Source organism: Archocentrus centrarchus, chromosome 12 (genome assembly GCF_007364275.1).
Source record: "Archocentrus centrarchus isolate MPI-CPG fArcCen1 chromosome 12, fArcCen1, whole genome shotgun sequence".
NCBI classification, from domain to species: domain Eukaryota; kingdom Metazoa; phylum Chordata; class Actinopteri; order Cichliformes; family Cichlidae; genus Archocentrus; species Archocentrus centrarchus.
The window spans coordinates 10030578-10041937 of NC_044357.1; the positions used below are offsets into that span (position 1 = coordinate 10030578).

Here is an 11360-nt window from a genome sequence, read left to right on the forward strand (position 1 = left end):
TTTTCACTGGAACTACCAATATGAGGTCTAAATGGACATCAGTGCAACTGAAGGAGGCTATGATTATGCTAAAACCTAAATAAATCTATCAGATAGCAAAAACTTTCAGAATGACCAAATCGACAATCTAGTACAATCTTTAAAAGAAGAGGTGCATCATGGGAACCCCCCACCAGCCTAGGCCTAAGGGAGGGTTCAGGGTCACCTGATCCAGCCCTAACTATATGCGTCATCAAAAAGGAAAGTTTTAAGCGTAATCTTAAAAATAGAGAGTGTGTCTGTCTCCTGAATCCAAACTGGGAGCTGGTTCTACAGAAGAGGGGCCTGAAAGGGTTGTATCGTAGGGTCTTTACCCACAATGCAAAGCGCCTTGAGGCAACTGTTTGTTGTGATTTGGTGCTATATAAATAAAATTGAATTGAACTGAATTGAAAGCTGAAGGCTCTGCCTCCCATTCTACTCTTAAATACTCTAGGAACCAGAAGTCAGCCAGCAGTCTGGGAGCAAAGTGTACTATTGTTATGATACTGGTACTATGGTACTATGAGGTCTTTAAGATAAGATTGGGCCTGATTATTCAAGACCTTGTATGTGGGGAGAAGGATTTAAAATTCAGTTCTAGATTTAACAGGGAGTCGATGAAGAGAAGCCAACATGGCAGAAACATGCTCTCTCTTTCTAGTCTGAGTTGGTACTCCCACTCTGGCATTTTGGATCAGCTGAAGGCTTTCAGGGAACTTTTAGGACAGCCTGATAATAATGAATTACAATAATCCAGCCTAGAAGTAATAAATGCATGAATTAGCTTTTCAGCATCACACTGAGACAGGATGTTTCTAATTTTAGGAGTACTGCGCAAATGCAAGAAAGCAGTCCTACATATTTGCTTAATACATTATGTATATTAAAGGACATATCCTGCTCAAAAATGACTCCAAAATTCCTCACAGTGTTACTGGAGGCCAAGGTAATGCCATCCACGTTTCTAAGGTTTATAGGGCTGAGTACAATAACTTGAGAGACAGCCTACAGGAGAGAGGTCTCCCGCCTGGAGAACTGGTGCCAGGAGAACCACCTTCTGCTCAACGTCAGCAAAACAAAAGAACTGATCGTGGACTTCAGCAGGAAGCAGCAGAGGGACTACCATCCACTTGTCATCAGTGGTGCTGAGGTGGAAAGAGTGGACACTTTCAAATACCTGGGAGTGACCATCTCACAGGACCTGTCCTGGACTCATCACATAAACATCACTGTGAAGAAGGCCAGACAGCGTCTCTACCTCCTCAGGCGGCTGAGAGACTTCAAGCTCCCACTCAAGGTGCTCAGGAACTTTTACACCTGCACCATCGAGAGCATCATGCGTGGGAGCATCACCACCTGGATGGGAAACTGCACCAAGCAGGACTTCATGGCCCTAAAAAGGGTGGTTCGTTCAGCTGAACGGACCATCAGAACCACCCTCCCCAACCTGCAGGACATTTACACCAAGCAGTGCAGGCTGAGGGCCATGAAGATCCTAAAACAGCCCAGCCACCCGGACACTCTCTCTTCTCCCTGCTCCCATCAGGCCGGCGTTACCGCTGCCTGAGGGCTAAGACTGAAAGGTTGAAGAAGAGTTTTTACCCACAAGCCATCCGTCTGCTCAACTCTGAGCCCTAACTGGACCATTATTGCACAATGTAAATATTATAATTTATAAAAGTGTGTATAGTGTATAGTATATAGAGTATAGTGTATAGTGTGAATTACTTTTTTTTTTTTTTTTTATTCTTCTTATTTATATGTGTGTGTATATATGGTTGCAGGTACAAAATACATTTCACTGTGCATTGTACTGTGTATAACTGTGCATGTGACAAATAAACACTATCTTAATCTTAATCTTAATCTTGAGTTTTATCTGAATTTAGAAGCAGGAAATAAGAGGTCATCCTTGTCAGGTGAAGGAAAAGCAATTTTCTTGACAGGAAAACATTCCAGCTGAGGGAGAGCAGGTAAGTAGAAGGTGAATATCCTGTACCTTCTCAAGGCAGATCATTTCAGGATTCCTTTCCCGGGCAAACAGAGAGGGGATGAGTGACCAGAATTAGGATCACAATCAAAAGCTAAGTAAAACACAAAGTTAAGAACCCATCCATAAATTCACTGAAGTAACGAGGTGATTGGAGACAGGTGGGATATCTGAACCCAGGAGGCTGGTCCTGTAGCTACACTTCACCCTGCAGGTGAGGAAAGGGAGAGAGAGAGAGAAGAGGTGACAGACAGAGCAAGAGGGAAGAAGAGAAAACAAAGACGGACATTTTTTAATTCATGTATTAATATTTTTAGAAGTAGGAGACAATTTATTATCACACAGTGTGAAAATGATCTCATAATTCTTTTTGTTGTTGTTGCAGTGATTCTGTGACTGCGGCATGTTGTAGCACATGGCCAAAATAAATAAATAAAATGTGCACACACATTGACATTAACATTAAATATCATGCACTACAAAGACATCCAATTAAGTAACCCTACAAAAAACCAGGTCACACATGCTGTATGTGCTGCATTAGTTATGATGTGCAATAACTGGAAAGAGAAGAAAGTCAGCTTGATATGAAACATTTATCTGGTGCGTTCCACATTCATGAGGCTTTGGTAGAAAATAATAAGATGATGGCACTGAGTGTAATTAACCTGTAACCTTCAGGGGTCCCTAATAAGAATGACCACGGCAACATCTTCCAAGCTGCTCAGGGCAGCACGTACATAATTAACACAGGGGAGGGATTAGGGTTGTTGAGTTAATTAAAATGTTAAAATGCCTTCAATGTTACGAAGCCTCGTGGGTCAAAGATCTGAGTGGGGTGAATGAAGGGTAAATGAAGAAGTTGTACTCGGCCACATCACACTCGCTTTGAAAAAGAAAGTTTAAAGAATTTCAGCTGGATTATTAAACTGGAAAAAGTCTTTTTTTTTTTTTTCCCCAGACCCACTTTAACCCATACTACAAAAATCCAGCAGCAATGTTGGCATCTTAAGTAATAAAAGTTAAACTGGCAGAAAAGTAGTGGAAGTAAAAGGCTGATGGGAAGAGGATAAAAGACGTCTGTATGGAAGGAATCTTTGTATTCCAGGAAATACGTCTCCTGCTACCTAAGAAAACAAAACAAAAACAAAACAAAACACAATGCAGCCTCCAGCATGGACAAGATCCTGTCTCTAAACAGACACTGAAGAAAAACAAGCCTGCAGCTTTTAATATCTACTAACACCTGTAACATATTGTTTTTAACAGAATACTTGTTATTTATAAGCTAGTTATTACATGTATTACCACTAAAGACAATAGTCTTCAAAGGACCCAGTTTTTCTTTGAAAGGATGTGTTGATTTTTAATATCAGCTCCTTTTTATTTTCATTTTATCAAACATTTGGTGAAAGAACTGCATCATGTAAACAAACTTCTAGTGTGCTCTTTGTTATGAGGCTGTATAACCTCATGCGCTCATGTGCAGGTGTTTATCCTTAGATACTAAATCTAAACCCTTTGATGTATATAGTAATAATATTGCAGAAACAGGTAGGTTTGTCTCTTATGGTACTTACAGAGGGGTAGCAGTGGATATTTGTGGCAGCGCTGGAGACAAAAGGGTGAATATGTGCATAAATGTGTGCAGCCATGCATGTGAGTGTTTGTGGCAAATTTAGAGAAAAAAAAATGCAATATTCATGAGGCAAGAGAGAAAATAAAAGAAACTCCCACACGCACGCATGGTGCACATCTGCACTGAACACACACCCTCAATTAAACTCAGGGCTCATGTGTAAGGCACCAGGGAAACTGGAGGCTCTCTGGAGCTTGCGTTGCTAAAAATAACTTAAGTGTCTGCAGCAGTGAGGCAAACCTGTAGGAAGATAAGAGGCACTGAGACAGACAGAGCAAAAATACAGAAGAGAAGACGAGAAAATTTATTTTCATTAAATCTGATTTATGACAATTCGACAAATTCAGAGATGAATATTTATAATCCTGTTTTTTTTTTCTTATTTATTGCTGGCATGACTACATTGTGATGACTCCAAACCAAATACATATAAATTTGTTGGTAGCACTTATCATGGTGTATCCCGGTCTCCTATAACAATTCAAATTTAAGAATTTAATCAATTATTATGATCCAATAATATAGGATCATCTGCAACTTTACTATTCACATCTTGCTAGTACCAGGTTGGACCCCCTCTTGCCTTCAGAGCTGCATCAATTCTTCGTGGCACAGATTCAACAAGGTGTTGGAAACATTCCTCAGAGATTTTGATCCATAACGTCATGACAGCATCACACAGCTGCTGCAGATTTGTTAGCTGCACATCCATGATGTGAATCTCTTGTTCCACCACATCCCAAAGGTGGTCTACTGGAATGAGATCTGGTGACTGTGGAGGCCATCTGAGTGCAGTGAACTCATCATCATATTAAAAAAAACAGGCTGAGATCATTTGAGCTTTGTGACATTGTGTGGTCATTAAGGGATGGACACGGTCTGTAACAATACTCAGGTAGGCTGCAGCTTTTAACTTATGCTCAGTTGCTGCTCCGCACCATTACACCACCAGCATCTTCCACTGCTGTAGCCCATCTGCTTCAAGGTTCAATGTGTTGTGTGCTCTTCTGCATATCTTGGTTGTAACGAGTGGTTATTTGAGCTACTGTTGCCTTGCCATCAACTCGAAGCAGTCTGGCCATTCTCAGTCAACAAGGTATTTTCACCCAGAGAGCTGCCGCTCACTGGATATTTTCTCTTTTTCAGACCATTCTCTGTAAAGCCTGCAGGTGGCTGAGTGGGAAAATCCCAGAAGATCACTTAAATCACCTTTATTTACCACTCTGATGCTCGGTTTAACTTAATCAGGTTGTCTTGTCTACATGCCTAACTGCACTGAGTTGCTGCCACACAATTAATTCCTGATAAAATATTTGTGTTAACAAGCAGTTCAACAGGTGTACCTAATAATAAGTCTCCATTAGTATAGTGTGTGGCCTTTTATTTGCAGCAGGCTAATTTCACAGTGTGATGCTGCTACTTTTAAATAAGGATCAAAACACTTCGTCCACCTCCATTTAAAACAATTGTATTGTGATTCAATACAAAAAAAATTCTGACTTCCTTTCGGTGCTCTAAATGGTTCCTGCTTTCCACCCATCAATTGATACTACATTCAAACAAAGAAACAAACACCGCTGTTAAACATCTAACACAAGCAATTATACCTGTCGTTTAGCCAGTTATTATTATTATTTTTTTGCTTCTTTTCATCAAATCAATAAGTCAGTTGTTTGTTTGTTTTTATAAATTTACATTTTCAGTATGCTGCGCCCAGATTTTGTCTGGCTTTTCAAAACCTTTTTTCATTTTATTGATCTGTAACAATTTTAAGTTTGGTTCTAGTTTAAGTTTCACTTTGGACACCAGATGTCGCTGTTTCTCATAACAGAGGCAGAGAATAGGCTTAGCCTTTCATGTAGCACAAGACTATAAAAGAAGACGATCATGTCTTCAGGTATATTCATGCAGCCATCAGCCACAACGCAGTTCTAAGTGTTAAACACTGATTGTGCACCAATCCAAACACTACCACATATAAAACAGGCTGATTAAAGGAAAAAAAGAAACAAACAAAAACTAACAACCCCTCACTCACTATAAACATTTATGTAATCTGGCCGTGGTTTCCCCCCCCCGACCTGTGATTATGTTCCAGTAAATAATCACAGCATGTCTAATTTACAGTGCGATTAGCTTGATGTAACATCCTGTAATATTTAGTCTCTCCATGTGGTGCTGCTGATACGAGTCTTGGCAAACAAAACACAAATCATTCACTCAGGTTGAATTTTTAAATAAGCTCTACTAGACATTATCTGCTATTATAGCCACTGTGGATAAAGGGAGCTCACGGGATACCTGCAGTGCTCTGTCTCTTGTGGTGCTTTCTGTGTGTATAATTTTGAATGGTCTTGTTTTACTTATCTACCCTTTACTTACTTGGCAGACAGCAGAAACTTGAAATCCATCTACTCCTCACAGATGTTTTCCTGCTTTCTTTGTCTCACGCACATTCGTGCACTCACACAGTCACATCAACTGGATTTACATTTCTCATAGAGCAGATTAAGAGTTTAGTGAAGCAGGAACTTTCTGCGCAGACTTTACTTGACAAACGTGCCAAGAAAAGAATATCCACGGTCCGCCTCGGTTTCCTGATTGACGTCAGCCTGAGGGGGAAAAGGGGGGCCCTCTGAGATCCCCTTACTATCTGATCTAGATGTGAGAGGCTCAGGCTGCTTCTGCACCGCCCCTTTGTTTTCCCTGCAGCAACAGGAAAACTGGAGGCCTAGAGACTGGTGTCACACTCTGTTGGAGAGGAAGGACACAGAAGTCCAGCAGTACCGTGAGAACAAAGGAAAACACTAAAGACAAAGGAATGAGCAAGAATCAGAAAGAAGTGAAGAAAATCCAGTCAGTTTTTCTGCAAAACTTGGACAAAGTAAACCAGGGGATAAAGCCAGACAAAAAAAGCTGGAAACCTAAAGAAGGAGACTTTGCTGTGCAGACAGCAATGGAAAAGCTGCGACAACCTCCCATAGCTGGACAAGTAGCTAAAAGCTCAGCTCACAGAATCAGCAGAGACCTGACCTGCTCCATCTGCTTGGATCTTTTCAAGCAGCCAGTGTCCTTGCCCTGTGATCACACCTTTTGCCAGGGTTGCATTGAGGGTTACTGGGCAGGGCCGCGGGGCGTCGGGCAAGGTGGAAACGGTTCCTGCCCTCAGTGCAGGAAGATGTTCCCCAGACCGATCTACAGACCCAACCGTATTGTGGCCAACATAGTGGAGAGTTACTGTCAAGGTCTGGAGGAGAGTGGGACTGGAGCCTGCCTACCAGATGCTGGGGTGACAGAGAGGGCTCCTGCACCAGTTGCACGCTGCAGCCGGCACAGGGAGGAGCTGAAACTGTACTGTGAGGAGGACCAGGAGCTGGTGTGTCTGGTGTGTGGCATCTCCCAGGAGCACAGAAATCACACCATGGTGTGTGTCCAGGAGGCAGAACAGAAGTACAGGGTAAGTTAAGCTTTAATAAAATGTCTGTCAGTAGTTAAATGTTCAGCAGGAAGTCAAAATTACTCTTAATAGGGTTTAACGCAGGGTTTTCATAAAGTTGGCTGCCTCTCAGGAACTTTTTCTTTCTTTCTTGAATTTGATAGAGTCATACAAAAACTAAGAAACAAACAAACAAAAAATGCAAGTATGGTATTGCAAGTATGCATCCTCTTGTGTTGTTAATCACTGCTGTGCCTTCCTGGTTAGGCTCAAAGAAAAAGTCAGCTCTGATTTAGCACATATAAAATCTTTATCTGTATCTTCCAATTACTTGTTTCCTGGCAACAACAATAAGACTAGATGATACACTGAATGTGTTGTGAGTCGGTATGCTTTGATGTTGTGTCTTTGTCCTGACAGGCATCTTTACACAGTTCAATGGACTCCTTAAAAGCTGAGCTCAACATAGCCCTGCAGTGTGACAGAGAAGCTGAAGACGAGGTTAAGAAGCTAAAGGTGAGAGGAAACACAACAGAATCAAAACATTAGCATTTATTTACACTGCGCACACTACAATCACTATTGCATGACTATAAATATCCAGGCTGACCCATTTGAACCAAAGCTTCCTGTCTCATCCCGCTCATGGATTTCATGATTTTGTGTATGTGTGCACAAACTCTTTGGCTTTTTAAATGTACCGATGATCGCTCCCAGTTACAATGTGCATCTCCCACTCAGGAGCACACTGCTGATCTGAAGCAGCGCATCGAGGCCCAGTTCAGCGACCTGCACCAGTTTCTTTACCAGGAGGAGAAACTTCTGCAGGTGAAGCTGAAGACAGAGGAGCGAAGAGAGCTGATTCGCCTGGATGAGCACAAGGCCCTGCTGTGCGTGGAGATTTCCCGTCTGCAGAGGGCTGTCCATGAGATAGAGGACAAACTGAAAGAGCAGGACCCATTCACTCTGCTCCGGGTAAGCTTAGTTTGTGTATACGTGCAGCGCAATTCATCTGGAAGTTATTACCAGCGTGATGAGTCAGCTCTGAGGTTGATTAAGCCAAGAAATGCTGAGCTCGTGATTTTAAATCTATTTCCAAAACATTTTTATCACTTTTTTTTTTTTTCTTTTTACACAAACACAATGTTTAGGAAGAAAATTAGGTGTTTTTCACTCTATTATGTAGCAGACATATGTTTTTGTGCCAGCAGGTCAAACAGACTCCAACATCAACATTCAAGATTTAGCTGAGCTGGGTGTGACCGCTCTGGCTTTCCTGTTAAGTCTGCAGAGTGGTCTCAGCAAGATGAGCAATCTGATTACATCAATATGCAATATTTCAAGAGTAAAGCTCGACAACAACACTGTTGTGTATATGTTTAGTTTTTTTTTTTTTTTTTTTTAACAAAGAAACATTTATGCTCTTTGTGAGCTTAGACAGGATGCAGTGATCTCAGAATAAGTAGAATAAGGAGTTTAGCTCAGGCACCGGGCCATACTCTGGCCAAGGCAGCGGGAATTTCCCCCCGCCACAGGGTGATCCCACAGGGTGGGATAATGTGAGGTCAGACATTGATGTAATGTGGAAAACAGCTTTCTCTTCTTTCAGATACAGCAAAACTAATTACAGTCTTTTTTGTCTCTTTTCCTGTGTTTATTCATGTGTCATTTCAGAGCATCAAAGCACTTCTCCAGAGGTGAGCGTGGGAAAGGGGCCGAATATTTTGCCCTTGAAAGGCTCTGTTTTTGTTCTCTTTTGTTTGACTTTGCTCTCGTCGACAGGCCTCCACTTAAGTTTGAGAAACCCGTGTTTACACCGCCCAGTCTGTGTGAGGGCCGGTTTGCAGGGCCCCTGCAGTACAGAGTGTGGAAATCCATGAAAGGAAGCATCTATCCAGGTACTCAGGTACTCAGCATGAAAATGCATTATTAAAGAAAAAGCTTTGGCCTTAAACTTCCTCTCTTGCCCTTCCTTTCCTCTTTTTAGTTCCAGCGGCCATTACATTTAACTCCAGCACAGCCAACCCTTGGCTCAGTCTGACTTCCTCCCTCACCTGTGTTCGCTACCAGAACTTTAACCACACTGTGGAGGACAACCCCAACAGGTTTAACGCCGCCCTGTCACTGCTGGGGAGCCAGGGCTTCACCCATGGGCGCCACTACTGGGAGATTGAAGTCTACAGCAGCACAGTCTGGACTGTGGGGGTGGCCCGTGAATCAGTTCCCAGAAAGGGAGTCATCAAAGCCCTTCCAGCTAATGGCTTCTGGACTATCTCGCTCTCTTATGGGATTCAGTACATGGCAGGTACATCCCCTCCAACTGTTCTGTCCCTGGAGGAGCCACTGGCCAGGATTGGTGTGTACCTGGATTACAAGAGGGGCCTGGTGTCCTTCTACAATGCAGAGAGCATGACGCACCTCTACACCTTCGGGGAGACCTTCACTGAAACACTGTACCCTTACTTCAATCTGGGCTTTCTGGATAAAGTGCATGAAAACGAGCCTCTCAAAGTCTTCTTACCAAAGATTTAACCACTGTGAAAAAAGGGAGAACAAAGAGGCAAACAGTTACCAAAAGTACCTAGACACCAATAAAATCATATATGAATGAAAACAGCTTCTACTGTACAGACTTGTGCAGATTTGTAACTGTGCACATGCACCGTGCAGTTTATCTAATCAGAAGTCAGAAACACGTGTATCCTAATAAACATTCTTATATTGCTTTGTTGAGTTTGCAGACTATGAATCTATTGCCACACATTTCATTTCAGAGAAGCTGTGCTTCAGTGAAGAATGTGAAACTGTCCGGTTACCTGACTGTAGTGACATTATTGTAATGTGCTCTTATATAATCTTCTTTGTGCATGTTTCTCTACTACATTCAGTGTCTTTTTTTACTCTGTAAATAACCTGTAAACCTCTGTAAATATCCTGAATTATACTGGACTCGAACCATTTTAATGATGTGATGCATTCAGGGATCACGGAGAAACTTTTTTTAAAAATTATAGCAAACAGCAGGTTGTACCACATGTTTAAATAAAAATCAAGTTAAATAGAATTTTTGTATGTGTACACATTTTTATAGTTGTCTAATGTCTCTAAATTGTCTTTGTACTAATGGGTGGATTGAGAGCAATGTTAGCACATGCTGATCAAAATCCCAATGCCTATTACAGTAAATGAGTTATACCCAATCATCAGATAGAATTTTGCAAGTAAAAAAAAAACAACTTAAAAACAATATTCCAAAGTGTGCTCTTTCTAATATTAAAACAAATATAACTCCTCCATGATTACGCTACATTATTTATATGTTTTATGGGTAACTTTTATGGTGCCCTTAATTGATTAATTAATTAATTTAACCACTTGCAGCATTATGTATAAATGCTTTAGACAAGTGGGTCACAAGCAGCATGCTGTAGGGATGACAAGTGAGGCCAGTGGGAATGTACCAGAAAATGATGGTTTCAAATGCATGCACAGCTGTCTCTAAGAGTCCTTATAGACTCCTATATCAAAATACCCAATTTTAGAACAGAAGAACTGAAAACTGAAACATGTTTGCAGCCTGGAACAAAAAAACTGTTATAACTGTTATACATTACTCCTGGTGACAGGAGTAATGTATTTGGCTCACACATTGCCATTTTAGGATCATGGCCAGTTTGACCAGGAGAGAGTTAACTGGTGGCTATTTGCTAGGATTCACCATAGACTGTATATGAAAGATGGATGTTACACATTTGGTTTTGGCTCCACTTTGAGGCCTCAGTGTTAGTATTTTCCTATGTTCTTTTTCGGAGCCAGAAGTTATCATATTTAGATATTCTGAGTAGGTGGAGTGTTAATTCATCAGCTAATGGTAGCAAGCTTGGTTAACAAGCTTGTTAGTTGAGTTGAACTTGAATTCATAAATTGCACGCATGCAACGCACAGAAACATACACTTGCTAATTAGCTCTAAGTAACAATAAAACACTAATATCAGCATGAAGGTCTTTGGTGACCTGCATCACACAGCAAGCCATATTAGGCCTATCTGTCATATAATTCCATTCAAAATGCTCCAATAGGCACCAACAGTACAAACACAGACACTAGAGGTCGGGCTCGGTGATGCTAATTATCGTAGGCGAGGCCTTGCAGACAATGTTGAGCACGCCCCTAACTCCAATATCCAGATGGATGAGTTAGCTATAAAAAGATTCACCCACCTGCATTGATAATGAAGGGGGGATCTATGTACAGAGGCCAAAACTGTGTTTG

At 41.4% G+C, this 11360-nt stretch overlaps 1 protein-coding gene across 1 annotated transcript; it reads left to right on the forward strand.

Annotated features, from left to right (window-relative positions):
* Positions 1 to 6405: 6405 nt before the first annotated feature.
* Positions 6406 to 10114, forward strand: trim69 (tripartite motif containing 69). The gene is made up of 6 exons (XM_030742234.1): positions 6406 to 7107; positions 7507 to 7602; positions 7828 to 8061; positions 8761 to 8783; positions 8869 to 8984; positions 9074 to 10114. Exons 1-6 carry the CDS (start codon positions 6472 to 6474, stop codon positions 9616 to 9618), a joined length of 1650 nt encoding a protein of 549 aa, XP_030598094.1. The 5' UTR covers positions 6406 to 6471; the 3' UTR covers positions 9619 to 10114.
* Positions 10115 to 11360: the final 1246 nt, after the last annotated feature.